The following is a 15,283-nucleotide window of genomic DNA, read 5'->3' on the forward strand; positions in this document are numbered from 1 at the left end:
GGCCATACCAGATTTCGACTGAGTCCTGCTGCAGAGGTGGATGTATGCCCCCAGCTGGTACTAGAGGGAGTAGATTGTGGCAAATGCACTTTATGACATAAGGGTCATGAGAAAGGTGTCTGCATATGCCATTTTTGCACGCTGGATGCTCCGGATCAGGCAATGTGCGAACGATTCAGCTTTCAAGGCCACTTTGAGCAGACTCCCCTTCAAAGGACAGATTCTATTTGGTAAAGGCTTAGATGACCTCATGGCCAGTGTGGTGGATTGCCGTACTAAATCCCTACCAAACAGCAGACCTCACCATTCCATAGGGGACAGCAATTTTCAATCCTCCCATTGTTTCCGCTGGCATTTTTTTTGCATACATCATACTACACAGGATCCTCCACTCAGAGATCCTATCAGAGTTCCCAACAGATTTAGTAACTCCAAATGCCGTCAACCCAGTCTCCAAGAAAACACAATGACGCCAAATCAACAGCCCTACCCTGCAGATAGGAGGGAGGCTGTTGGCGTACTGCAGGGCATGAGAGGAAATTTCATCAGATCGCTGGGTACTGGATCTTATTTGGGAGGATCACCAGATTGAGTTCCATCGCCACCTTCTGGATCTGTTTATAGACTCTCCAGCCAGTCACTGGGAAAGGAGACCAGGGTCGAAAATTATTAGCTATCCATGCCATAGAACCAGTCCCTGACAAAAAATCGGGCTCCAGTAGATACACCATATACTTCATAGTGCCCAAGAAAGGCACTAAAGACTGGAGACCTATTCTAGACCTAAAGTCTGTGAATGTGATGCTGAAAGTGCTGCGCTTCTGCATGGAGACTGTTCCATCATCCATTTCATCAGTTGCTAGCCTCCCCAGATCTGACAGAAGCCTGCCTTCACATTCCGTTTTTTCGACCCACAAGAAATACTTAAGATTCCTTGTTATAGAAAGTCATTTCCAGTTTATGGTGCTGCTTTCCGGGTTGACAATGACTCTGCACATCTTCACCAAGGTGATGGTGGTGGTTGTAGCTCACCTCCACAGAATAGGAATCCAGGTACACCCATACTTGGATGATTAGTTGATCAGAGCCACATCAAAGCGGGAAGCAGAATAGGCAGTAAAACAAGTTGTAGACCACCTGCAGAACCTGGGTTGGCTAATCAACTTCAAGAGGAGTTATCTGATTCCAACCCAGTGCCTGGAGAATCTGGGAGTAAGCTTCGACACAGTGGAGGGCCATGTCTGTCTTCTCAATCTACACAAACAGAAGTTTCAGAAACAGAGTTTGGACCTCCTTAGTGATGCCGAATCCCACAGTCTGGCATTATCTCCAGGTACTGGGGTCAATAGTGGTGACCTTGGAAGTGGTCCCTTGGACGAGAGCACACATGTGTCCCCTTCAGGATTCCCTTCTGTCCCAGTGGTCTCCTCAGAGACATTCTCTACAACTTCAGCTTCCATGAATAGGGTTAGTGAGGACCAGCTTGCGCTGGTGGCACTCTGTAGACTTTTAGGCCAAGTGATTCTAACAACTGATGCCAGCCTTTTTGGCTGGGAGGCCCATTGTGACGGTCATCCAGTGCAGGGCTAGTGGATTCCCCATTAGAGGAAATGGTCTATAAACCGGTTGGAACTAAGCCATTTGACTGGCATTACCATTGATGGAAAAAAATACCTGGAAGGCAAGGCAGTCGGGGGGGGGGGGGGGGGGGGGGAGGGGAGGACGGGACTTTTCAGATAATGTTATGGCAGTGGCCTATGTAAACTGGCAAGGAGGCATCGGGCGTGTGCCATTGTGCCTGGAGGCTTAGATGTTGTTCTAGTGGACGAAAGTTCATCTCCAGGTGCTCTCCATAACCCATGAGGTGGGAGTAGAGAATGTTCAGACAGATTTTCTCAGCCGGCAGACTCTGGATCCAGGAGAATAGACGCTGTCTCAAAGAGCTTTCAGCCTCATTGTGCAACGCTGGTGAAGACTGGTGATGGATTTGATGGCCTCGGTGGACCAATTCTACAGTTGTAGGGCAGAGTCTGGAAGCACAGGTTTGGATGCGTTGATTCAACCATGGCCGGAAAACTATGGCCATGGTGGGACAGGTCATTCGTTGCATCCTGACTCACCCATGGTTAATGATTCTATTAGCCCCAGATTGGCCTTGTCGACCATGGTACATGGATCTAGTACGTCTTCAATGGGACAGAAGCATCAGGCTGCCAGTTCATGAGAGTCTCATCAGTTAGGGGCCAGTGCCTGCACAGCCCTAACACGAAAAAGATATTCTGAAGTAATCATTCATATTATTCTCTGGGCTAAGAAACCTGTGACTGTTAGGACTTCAACTAGCATTTTTGCAGGCTGGATTAGAAAAGGGCCTGGCGGTAGTGTTTCTCAAGGTGTAGGTGGCAGGCCTCTCCTGTTTCAAGCTCAAGCGAACAAAGTATCACTGGCATCTCATCCAGGTGTGACCAGATATATATATTTTTTAATATATTCTTTATTGGTTTTCAAACCTTCAACAGTGCAATACAACAAATGCAACAAATAATGATACAATAACAGCACATTCAACTTTCACATGTACATTGACAGGAGGTGCTTGTGCCCGAAGATTTTTGCCTCTCCCCCGACTGGGCCTTGAGCACCTGCACATGCTAAAGGCCTTCTGGCTTGCGTTCTCTCTGAGAATCTCAGAGAGAGGCAGGAGCCAGAAGGCCTTGAGCCATGTGCTTATGCTCAAGGCCCAGTCGGGGGAGAGGCAAAAATCTTCGGGCACAAGCACCTCCTGTGGGTTGGTGCTGCGTGCTGGTGCCACATTGGGGGTAAGCATTTAGTTTGGGGGGATGAGGATGCTGGTTCTCAAGGGGTGGGGGGCGATGCTGGTTCGTTGGCAGGGGGACTCGCAAATTGAGTCAATGCTCGGTTTGCGAGTCACGATTTGTGAGAATGTTTTGCTCGTCTTGCAATACACTCGCAAACCACGGCACTCATAAACCGAGGTTTGACTGTAGTGCTTATCTGAGTAGTGTCTCGCTATTCCGTTCAGGGTCAGCTTTCACACAACTTTTGCAGAACTGTGCTCTTCGCGGCTGACGGTGGCCATCGTTTACACTGTTTCATCAGGGCACATTAGTAATCAGGCAGGAAAACAAAATAGCTTTTTTTTTTTTAAAAGATAGCTCCAGGATAGGTCATAGGTGGTGGTGCCTCCCTCCCTTATTTCTTTTATTTTGAATTTATTTCATTTGAATTTTTGCATTACTCTCGTCTGTGTTAATTTATTATCCCTCTTCTCTCTCAGGTATTTATTTTTTCCACCTGTTTTAAAGCAATGGTTTCCTTGACATCGAGAGATGGAGGCTTTGGACACTGCCTTACCGTTTACGTGACCCTTGAATAATACAAAGAGGTGATCTGAAAAGCCAAAGTCGCTAGAGATCTGCAGATAGTGTGAAAGTATCCTACGCACTTCTAAGAATACTCAGTGAAGAGAAGCGCACCCCCCTACAGTCCTTTTTCCAGAAAGCAGGAAGGAAAAGAGGGAGAGATAGAGAGCGGCTGACATGAAAAGATGGTACTATGTTAGGAAAAAACGATGGTATTGACCAAACTGACATCCCAGAAACTGTAATTCACAGAAAAGGATCCCTGCAGTATAAGACCTGCAACTAAGAAACTCGGCAGGCTGAAGCCATGGCCACAAGCAAACCCATTTTCAACGTCACATCCTTTAGGGCATGTTTTTCACAAAGCAGCGCTAACGGCTGCTTTGCGGTAACGGCCCCGAAGCCCATAAAGATTTAAAGGGCTTTCGGGGCTGTTGCAGTGTGGCTTTCTAAAATAGGCTGTTACTGTTTCATTAGACAAAGGTTCAATTGGGGCCTTCTGTAAATTGCCAATAATTATCTTAAGACTGTACTCTTAAGTCTTTTCTTTTTACATTTGTTTTTGTTGTTGTTTATTTTATATTTCATATTTACAGTTGTATTTATGGCGCACACTAAAATGTGATTGATTTTGACCGATTAATGAGAAGATTTTATTTTTATTTCATTCTTTTAATTTTCCTATGTTCTAACTCTCTTTTTCGTCTTTCTCAATTTGATCAATATTGTACAAAGTTTTCATTACTTTCCAGGCACCTTAGCATAGATTGTGATCCCTATATGGGACAGATAGGGAGATTCTGTGTGCTGTACTTCCACATGGTTTAATCAATTTCAATGTTAATTTCTCCTTATATTCTTTTGTACACTGCCTTGAACCGAAAGGCATTTGCACGGTATATAAATAATTATGTTATTACAATAATTATTTAAAATTAATGATTCACTATATCAGAGGTTTTTTGGCCAATGATAGAAGCAGATAGAGGAGCTTACAACGCGTATAGCTCTCTCTTTCATAGCCTAGAGCAGGGCTGCCAAAGTCCGGTCCTCGAGATCTACTGGCAGACCAGGTTTTCAGGATATCCACAATGAATATGCATATGAGAGAGATTTGCATACCAAGAAGGCAGTGCAGGCAAATCTCTCTCATGCATATTCATTGTGGATATCCTGAAAACCCGGCCTGCCAGTAGATCTCGAGGACCGGACTTGGGCAGCCCTGGCCTAGAGGAAAACATTTGTTTCCCAAGGCTTCTGAGGCCTTTTCCCCTCTAATATAGATAGACTGTGGTTGGAATACACAAATAAGTGCTGATTTCTCACTGAAGTTGTTTGGATTTATATTTGTATACTTTTTTATACATAAATGAGAGGAAAAAGACCTTAGTGGGTCCAGTGCAGAACTTTCATAATAATTTGTAGTACTGCAACTTACAAGGATCCCCATTTATAATCACTGGCCAAAACACTTCCATACAAAACAAAAACTTAACATTTATTAAACATAATGCATCTTCATTTAGGGTCCCTTTTACAAAGTCATGGTAGCAATGCTGCTGTGGTACATATACCGTCCATTCAATTCCTATGGACTTCGGTACATTTACTATGTGACTTTATATAAGGAGCCCTTAGTTGAAATAACATTTTTGTACAAAAATAGTGTTCATTTCATTCATCCCCAAAAATTAATAGTGCTAAATCAAAGCATCAGCACTTTATCTGGGAATTTAGTCCCAATGGAGATCTCTATTTTATCAAACGGTTTCTTCATGAATTCCATGCCAAAAAACTCATTGGCATCAAATCACATCAGGACCATCTCTGTCTACGCTGTTGGGTAGTTAGTTTGCCAGGTTGTTGGTTGCAGCACTACAAATTATTATGAAAGTTCTGCATTGGAGCTTCTGGGTCTTTTTCTCCCATTATTTATGTATAAAAAATTAAAATGATGTAGGAAAGTTTAGAAACATAGAAATTGATGGCAGATAAGGGCCACGGCCCATCCAGTCTGCCCACCCTAATGACCCTCCCCATGCCTTTTGTTTGGTATAGAAATATACTGAAGTTACTGAGGGTTGTTTTTTGTGTTTTTTTTTGGTTACTCGGTGGTTTTTCCCACTTCTTTTTGGATTTACTGTATGTTGAAGCCATACCAGCTATATCAGTGGTCTCAAACTCGCGGCCCGCCAGGTACTGTTTTGAGGCCCTCGGTATGTTACCATTGTTCTGGAACGTTGCCCGCCTCACTGTTGTAACCTTACGCAAGCGTTTTCCTGCGTCTGTGAGGTATAGTGGAGAGGACAATCTTGTACAGACGCAGGAAAGCACTTGCATGAAGTTACATCAGTGAGACGGGCAACGTTCCAGAACATAAGGTAACCATTGGAGGCAGCTCAGTTTGTGCATATGTACATAATCTCGTGAAATCTCATGAAATTTGCACCTCTCCTGGCGGTGACTGCTTGATGTAAGATGGTGATTGTGTCCAGTGCTGGAGGAGGTGAGAGCTGAAGGCGGTTGCGGACTCGACCACCGGACACTTAAGGCACAAGTTTTCCAGGCACAAGTCGATATTGATTCTCCCCTCTACAAAAAAGCCTAGAGGACTACACCAAAATCTTGTCTCTTGCAGTTGAGACTTTAGAACCTAAATCACAATTTTGCATGAGGTAAAACTCTTTATAATTTATAAATCTTTCCTTAATTGCTTCTGATAATTTCAGCTATACACAGCTGAAAGCAGTGCAACATGCAGAAAGTGAAAAACTGTCTAAACTTCATTTTCTGCATGTTGCACTGCTTTCAGCTGTGTATAGCTGAAATTATCAGAAGCAATTAAGGAAATATTTATAAACTATAACGTGTTTTACCTCATGCAAAGTTGTCATTTCCTTAATAAGACATTTAACTATTATTTCTGTGGCCCTCCAAGTACCTACAAATCCAAAATGTGGCCCTGCAAAGGGTTTGAGACCGCTGAGTATATACCAATGTGAACTAAGCATGGCAGATCATGGCCTTGTATTAGGGTTATAAGTTGGAGCAATTATGTCTGTAGAGATAGGAATTCTAGAGATTTTCTGTATGATCTTGAACTGGTAAAGCTTTTTGTTTAAATGTTTTGTTTAGATCATCTTTTGACTTCAGGCTAGCAAACTGGTCTAATTAAAGTTCTAGCTCCTTTATAAAGTGTACCTCTCCCATGTATTTTTGGCATATTTGTGTGCAGGCATGTTGCTGTTACTCAGTGGTGTCCAACATGCGTCCCACAGGTTGCATGTGGTCCTGGCAGTTCTCCAAATCTTCTGCAGGTGTTGCTGTGCTGTGGCTGAAGGCTTGTCGCATCTCTCCCACTGCCCAAAACCTCTCTCCATAGTGTCCCACCTGGAAAAAGAAATTATGTTAGAGGAGGTGGAATGCTAAGGATAGAGGCTTCAGGCAGTGGGAGAGGCGGCATTCCTTCAGTGGTGCAGTAGCACTTGCAGAAGATTTGGAGGGCTGATGGGGCAGCTGAAGATTTGGAAGGCCACAATGAATTGCTGAGGTAATAGTGAAAAGGCGTCAGTCTGCTCCTTTAATTAGATGGCCCAAGGTTAAACTGAAAGCCCCTCCTTTTTTTATCAGGACAGAAGAGCATGGTTAATCACTAAACAAAATTTAACTATCTAGGTGTGAAAGTCAGGTCTGTGCTTTCTCCCCCCCAATCTCCACTGCATACCTGTAAAAGTAGGTCTTTTTTCAGTATGAACTTAAGAATTTTAAACCTGGTGATTCATTACATGCTCTCCACAGCAGGCCTATCCAACCCACAGGCAGAATGGCAAAAATGGCACTATCTCCTTAGTATGCAAATGTATATCATACATTTTCCTAAAACCTGACTGGGTAGGTATGTCTTGAGGGCTTAGTTGACAAACCCTGCTTTAAGCCCAGCAAAAGCTGGGGATGGTGACCACTATGTATAACTTATGTACTAGTGAATAGGAGAAGGGACAAACTCCTTTTTCATATTGTGAATTGGGAGACATTGGATTGGAATTCTTGGGCAGCATTAAGAACTTTGCTGTTCACAAGGGCTGCAGAGTAAACATCTCTTGTGGCGATCTGTTCAGTATCTCGTATTTGTTCTCAGTAGGGATTGCCACAGTAGCAATGGCCAGGATAGTGCATCTCTCCTGTGTTTTGCCAGATGGCATCTTCTTCCACAGCATAGCTGGTTACAGCAAGCTGCAAACAAACGGGAGATATGCTTTTCCATATTGCATCCACTTGTAAAAGTTTTAATGAAATCGCTTTTTTAAAAAAACTTTTTTGTAGCAGTTTCAGAATGTTTTATATTTTCATCAAATGAAATTGTGTGCTTCAATTTCAGCTGATCTTTCACCTGTTTAATCTTGTTTATGGCTCACATAAGAGCTGCCAAATTGTAAATACAGCTATATTTCACACAAATGGGTTAGAAGTTTATAACAATTAAGATCATAACAATTAAGAAGTAAAGCACCTTCGTTGTGTCATCCTGTTGCAAGTAAACAGATGGTTTGTTCCGTGCATGCTTGTAGTGTTTGATGACATGTTGGTCATTTAGGTTTCAAGATTTATCAGTTAACAATGAATTCATTGGCCTCTGAGAAATGATCAAGGATGAGTATTTTGATGATGTAGATCTTTCCCAGAAATTTTAATTCCAGCAAGTATGAATGTGTTACTCTAACTTTGCATTGTGGCTTTAAGAGAATGCCTTCCTATTAATGCTATAATAATTTTGCCCTTTTTAAAGCAAAGGCCTTTCAAATCACTGGCTTCATTCAATGTTAAAACCTGTTATGAACAAATCAAATGAAGGGCCCTGATTTTCTTTTAAGGGTTTATATATTCTGAACCAGGGAAGGAAAAAGGCTTTTCAGTGAGGCAGACATATTCTCACCAGGGTGATATAACTGGTGCAATTGGGACGTATAAAAATCATCAGAATGATCCTAATTTTATGATCTCCATGGATAAATGGGCCTTTTTAAAAAATTTACCTTCCAATAGTGGAGGTGCTAATCAGAATCTAGGTTGCCTAAGAAGGTTCCTTCCCCTAAAGATCTCTAAAGTTCATTATACTCCCTTGAGCAATGGTGAAATGAAAAAAATGAGCTCCAAGTGGACAAGCTTGGTCCAAGTATACATCTAACTAAGCTTTTCTCCAATTATACCTCTAATTAAGGGCATTGTGTCTCTGATTTAGCCTAAGACAAGCAGGCAGCCTATTCTCTCACATGTGGGTGATGTCATCTACGGAGCCCAGTATGGACAGATTTAAAAGTGTACTTGCACTTTAAGATTTGAGGAACTTTGCGAGCCCGTACTGTGCATGCGCGAGTGCCTTCCTACTCGTGCACCTCAGTTATTTGTTTTCCACGGAGCGAAGAAGTACTTTTTTGACTGGGCTCTGTTCAGTCATCATTGCCTTCCAAATTTAAGGGTTTTTATTTTACTTAAATTTCTTTTACAGTATCTTTAGGTTTTTTTCTTCTGTTAAAAAAAAAAAAAAAGTATATGCAGTCATGTGAAAAAATTAGGACACTCCATGAAATATTCAGTTCTTTCTTAAGAAATGTTCATATCGATGTCAAACCTTTTTTTTAAAATTTATATCTGGAAAAGAAAGTGATGTAATTGCAGGTAAACAGCAAGAATTTTCATTGATTTATTCAGGAAACAAAAGATATCCACAAAAATGTTATTCTAACTGAGGAATAAATTAGGACACCCTACTCTAATAGTTAGTGTTACCTCTTTTGGGTAAAATAACTGCAGTGAGTCACTTCTTATAGCCATCTACCAGTCTCTGACATAGGTCTAAGGAAAGTTTGGCCCACTCCTCAATGGAGAATTATTTCAGCTGTGAGATGTTTGATGGGTTTCTTTTATGTACAGCCCGTTTAAAATCACCCCACAGCATCTCAATGGGATTAAGATCAGGGCTTTGACTCAGCCACTCCAGGACTCTCCATTTCTTAGTTTTCAGCCAGTCCTTGGTGGTATGTTTTGGATCATTGTCGTGTTGCAGGGTCCAGTTTTAATTTTCCTTTAATGTTCTTCAAGCACCCTCTGATACACGGTAGAATTCATGGTGGATTCTATGATGGTGAGCTGACCAGATCCTGCTGCAGCAAAAGCATCCCCAAACCATGACACTTCCACCTCCATTCTTCACAGTTGGTATGAGGTTCTTTTCCCGGAATGCTATATTTGGTGTACACCAAACATGTCCTCTTTTCTGGTGTCCAAATAATTCAATTTTAGACTCATCTGTCCATAGAACACTATTCCAGAAGTCCTGGTGTTTGTCTATGTTCTTTCTGGGAAACTTCAGTCTGGCCTTGATGTTTCTCTTAGAGAGCAAAGGTTTCCTCCTTGCACACCTCCCATGCAAGTTAAATTTGTGCAGTCTCTTTCTGATTGTAAAGGCATGCATTTTCACATCAACAGTAGCAAGAGCCTGCTGTAGGTCCCGTGATGACATTTTAGGGTTTTTAGAGATTTCTTTTAGCATCTTGCGGTCTGCTCTGGAGGTCAACTTGGACGGCCAGATCTGGGCATGTTGGCAGTTGTTTGGAAAGTCCTCCACTTGTATACTATTTTCAGGACCATGGAATGGCTAATGTCAAATTCTTTTAAAATCCCTTACACAGACTTATAAGCTGCTACAGTCTTCTTTCTGAAGGCCTCTTTTGATCTCACCCTGGTGTTCACTCTCACTGCAGCAGTCATGAGCACACCAAACTAAATGTCTGAGGTTTAAGTAGGGAAACCTTCAAAATGCTGAGTAACGATGTTCTAATCATGTGCACATATGATACATCTGTGTGTGATTTGAGCCACTTTAAGTGAGAGGATATGTGGGGGTGTCCTAATTTATTCCTCAGAAGACACATTTTTGTGGATATCTTGTTTGATGAATAAATCAAGGACAATTTTTGTTGTTTACCTGCAATTACATCACTTTCTTTTCCAGAGATAAAAAAAAAAAAAGATTTAACATTTCTTTAAAAGAAAGAACTGAATATTTCATGGGGGTGTCCTAATTTTTTCACATATTTGTATATTTATATAATTATTTTCTCTTTTTCTTCATACTCGGGCTTCGGCCTCAGGGTTTTTTCCTTGGCGGGTCTCTTGTTCGTTTTCGAAATTGAGTTTAATCTCACTGAAAAAATTTTTTCCATCCATGTCAAAACCTTTAATGGGTTTTAAGAAGTAGTGTAGGTGTCAGCAGTCTATTTCTATCACTGACCCTCATAGTTGGTATTTACAGTGTTTGGGCCATGAACACCACTTTGAATTTTGTGCTCGGTGTTCCACCTTAGAAAAGCGTTAAATCAATGCCCGTTGTATTCAACAGGAAAAGCTGTTCAGCTCTGCCATGGACACGGGCAAATCTTCAAAGCCGTTGACATCGAAAACTCCTGCATTGACATTGGAAGATCGTAAAGCATTGGGGAAGCCAGCTAAGAAGCCATCTACTTTCAAGCCAGCATTTAAGGTCTCAACACCATTGAGACCCTTGATGTAGACCAAACAATGACGCTATCATTCTCCAGCTTTGCAAGTTCTCTCCTTCATCAAGGTCACCCACTCTGGGACAACGTGTTGCACCGATGGTATTGGCTGTTGTGCTCGATACCCGGTGCATACTTTCAGGGAGAAACTTGATGAGTTCTTCCAGAGGGAGCATGGTAATATGCTTAAATTGAACTGCATTCCGATGCTAACATTGACTCCTTTGATACCAGCCCAGCCTAAGCATAGCACTATGAAACATTAAGGTACCGATGTCGGCTATTTCAAGCTACTTCTCATGGATCTTCTGTGAGCAGAATCCTTAATTACAATTTCTACAAGTCCATTTATTTAAAATGACTCATAAGGAAATTATACTTTTCCAAAGTCGGGCATTCCTTCAGCCCACCTTATGGAATATCAGCAAACTATTCACTCTTTTTCACAGACTAGAAAATATATAGCAAGGTCAGCCTATGATGCTTTTGAAATGCCATCTAGAGCAGTGGTCCTGGAGGATCCCCAGACCATTTTGTGATTTCAAGATAGCCCTAATGAATATGAATGAGAGAGATCTGAATATAATAGAGGTGCCAGGCATGCAAATCTGCTCCATGCATTTTCATTAGGGCTATCCTGAAAACCCGACTGACCTTGGGTGTCCTCCAGGACAGGGTTGGGAACCACTGATCTAGAGCATTTACTATGTCAGTGGCTATGAGACACCTAGCTTGGCTAAGAGTCTGTGATATGGACATCAATCTCCGAGATAGATTAGCAAATATTCCATGTTTAGGAGAAGAAATTTTTGGTGATTCCATTGAGGCAGCCACACAAAAATTCACACAACATGAAAAAAAATACAATACAATACAAGCCTAAACACTAAGGCCTAGATGCACTAAAGTCAGTGATCGTCTTAACGATCATCGCTAAACCGGGTTTGACTGGTTTAGTGACTATCGGATTTGTTGACCCGATGCACAAAATGGCTTACCGTGTGGTTCTTTTTTTTTTTTTTGCATGATCGCTCATTCTCAGACTCAGCTTTCAAATAAGCTCTTTAATATTAAAACGCTTTTAAACTAGCTGAGCGATTGGAGCACTACCATAGTCAGGGTTTCCATTTCAGTGGGCAGATAAATCCATCTGCTATCTGGGTATTTAGAACCAGATCAGTCAAGACACTATATGCATGCAATTTCCCTTGAAAACTTAAGGAGGTGCTGGGTGAATTGGATAAATGGGAAGGCTTGAGTCCCTCTTGGCTGGGACGTGTAAATGCTGTAAAAATGGTGATGTTGCCTAAATTTCTATACCTCTTTATGGCCTTGCCCATTGACATTCCAAACCATTTCTTTTATTTACTGAATAGGAAGATCTTTCTGTATATTTGGAAAAAGAAACCCCTGCGAGTGGGAAGGTCAGTCTTGTATCAACCCAGACTTAGGGGTGGTATGGGAATTCCACATTTTGTGCTGCATCACAAGGCTTCCCAGCTTTCTATAATTGTAGAGTGGGTGCGAGGTGTCTAAACCTTGGCTTCACATGGAACAGCAGATGGTGGAAAGTATTCCTCTATGGGCTTTACCCTGTCCCCCTCTTGCTAGATTACGCCAGCTTTTGCTGGATCTTTATGTTTTTATGAGAGTACCCTTGGCCTCTTGGATCAAACAGCGAGCTAAGTTGTTTCCTGATAGGAAGTATTTTCTTCTCTCTACTATTTCTTTTCTACTTGACTTTTCCCCCTAACCAATATTTTAGGACTTTACTTCAGTGAGCTAAATTTTCTCTTATCCAAATATGGGTGGGGGAACCATGCTTTCCTTTGACATTGCTGAAGAATATGGTATAGTTCCTCAAGACCTCTTTTAGTATAATCAATTATGAGACTTCATACAGGGACTTCCAGAGAAACTAATGGAGAAGGCCATTGGTACAGGGGCAGGTAGGGGAGGTATGAGCAAGCTATAATAAGCACTGTTAGTACAAACTAATCTTGTTCAATGGCAATCTCCCAGGGAGAGAAACATGGGCTCTAGAGTCCTTGCACAACCTTGGCCCTCTATTTTTAAACATCTGTTTAAAGTCTCCATGTTAGTCTTCTTTATGGAAAATGTTTGTAAGATATATATATATATATACTTTTTTTTTTAAATCAGTATCTTACCCCAGCTTGCCTCTCTAAGATATTTCCTAATTGTTCTGAGCTTTATTGGCAAAACTGTGGCTCTTGGGACGTTTTTTCATGTCTGGTGGGAATGTTCTAAAGTACAAATGTATTTATTTGTCTTCTGTGCTTATTTCTCTGAAAACTGTTTTGCAATTATCTTATCCTTTGCAGCTGGACTACTGTATGCTTCATGCGAGACCACCTGGAGTTTCTAAACTAGCACATACTTTTGCTAAGCACATGTTTGTGGCAGCCAAGCTTTTATTGACTAGATAGTGGAAAAAAAAAACTACAATGCCCTCAGTTGAGCAAGTTTTGGTTAAATTGGACTATATTTGTTTGATGTAAAAATTGATGGCGCTCAAATTGGGGCATCTTGGGTTTTTTTTTTTCCATAAGACCTGGGACTCTTTAACTTGGCGTGCTGGCTCTATATGATTCTATTGCAAAATTATATTATGTATTGAGGTTTTTTTGGCATGGAACCCTGGGCTTTTTTTTTTTTTTTTTCTTTTGGGGTGGGTACTGCATTGCAAAGAGAAATATGTACTTGGCTAGTGTAATTTTTCATTCTCTGGATAGTCGTGTTTTTCTGCTATTGTTTTTTTCTTTTATAAAATATAAATAAAGATATTTAACCCCCCCTAAAAAATATGATTAACTATTAAACTGGAGAAAGTTCACCTTGCCATATTTCAAAAAATAGTGTCTTTATCTTGTTATAAATATTAAGATTATACCAGCAAGGATGAGTCTTTCTGTAGAAAGCCATAATTTTAAATCAAATCTTTATGAACAGTGATTTAAATAGGTTTGATTTAAGTCGGATCCATTCTGCATGGCAGTCATGCTCTTTTAAGGTAGATCGCTTGGCTATTCCTATATCCTATCAAACTTTATTTGGGAGAAGAGGTTCTTGTCTATGTTCTGCTTTTCTAGTACTTTCATCCCCACCCCCTTATTGGGAGTACTGCTTTGCTACATCCCATTAGGTTATCTTTATTTGATGTACCGCTTTGCCTTTGCAGATATCAAAGTGGTTTGTTACATTGACTAGTAAGCAAGTGCTCTTAAGTATTTTCCCTATGTATCCTGGCGGGCTTACAATCTTGTATGTGGGGCAATGGCCCATTGGTCTTATTCTTAGGTGCTCTGTCTCCAAGGAGCTGCTTTCTTTTATTCCTATGTCAAACATATCTTGATTGCAGTTATATGTATGTTAGTTGAGTAGGAGCCATGTTATAAGTTGGACCTAATACCATTGCTTGTCTTATTGAAATATTCCAGGCTGCATGTTGCACTTAAGGGGAGAATCATTTGAAACTATATTTTTCTCTCTCTCCATCTGCTTGTAGACAGACACAGCCTATTGGTCTGGTAGGACTAAAGGAAATAAAATTATCAGGTGAGACAGTTTTCCATAGTGCATTTTCATTCCAGTTGGTTATTTAAAGCAAAATACAAGACAAGAGACAAAAAGAAATTGGTGGCTTTTTATGTTTAAAACCATTTTTTTATTGAGCAGCCCAAAAATAAGCAATACAATTGATCAGTAAAAAGCAAATAATACTTACAGATAATAAGAGTCATAGAACAGAAACAGTCACAGGCATACTCACAAGATAATTGTATAACAAACCCATCCCATCCCAATACCCCCCAAACAAGTAATAAAACAGTCAAGCAAAAGAAGAGTCAGAAGTTCAAGATACGGTTCCTATTCCCAGGACAAAAGAAGTCTAAAACACTCCATGTATGTTGAAAACATTTCCCAGGAGCAGTGTCCATATCTTGAATTTGAGTATGACCTAACTTGAGCAAGGTGATAATTTGTAATCTCCACTGCTACAGAGAAGGCCCACTCAACATCCAGCCAATGCAGCAATATCACTTTTGTTCCCCAGCAGAACAGCTCATTTTAAAAAGGAAAAGTATCCTTCTGGTGTAGGCTTTTGTAGGGAAAAAATATCAAACAAAATTTGTGGATCCAATTTAATACCACAGTTCCAAAGAGAAAATATTTGACAAAGTAATAGCTGCCAACCACTGCATCTTCAGATGTACTTCCTACTTTTGCATTGAAGTCCACCATAATGATCAGTAGATCTTGTTTTGGTGTTTGATCTATTACATTTTGAAATTGTTCATAGAACAATTCTATATCCTCATC

At 40.9% G+C, this 15,283-nt stretch overlaps 1 protein-coding gene across 3 annotated transcripts in view; it reads left to right on the forward strand.

Annotated features, from left to right (window-relative positions):
* IGF2BP3 (insulin like growth factor 2 mRNA binding protein 3) overlaps positions 1-15,283 on the forward strand; it is a 279,076-nt gene that overhangs the window by 76,216 nt on the left and 187,577 nt on the right. For 2 of the 3 annotated variants that reach the window (XM_033930872.1, XM_033930873.1), the window contains exon 5: positions 14,469-14,518. The exons of the other annotated variant lie outside the window; for it this stretch is intronic. In XM_033930872.1, the coding sequence (XP_033786763.1) occupies positions 14,469-14,518 (50 nt within the window). The remainder of the gene's footprint in view (positions 1-14,468; positions 14,519-15,283) is intronic. 3 annotated transcript variants of the gene reach the window in all.

This window comes from Geotrypetes seraphini, chromosome 2, assembly GCF_902459505.1.
Source record: "Geotrypetes seraphini chromosome 2, aGeoSer1.1, whole genome shotgun sequence".
Classification (NCBI taxonomy): Eukaryota; Metazoa; Chordata; class Amphibia; order Gymnophiona; family Dermophiidae; genus Geotrypetes; species Geotrypetes seraphini.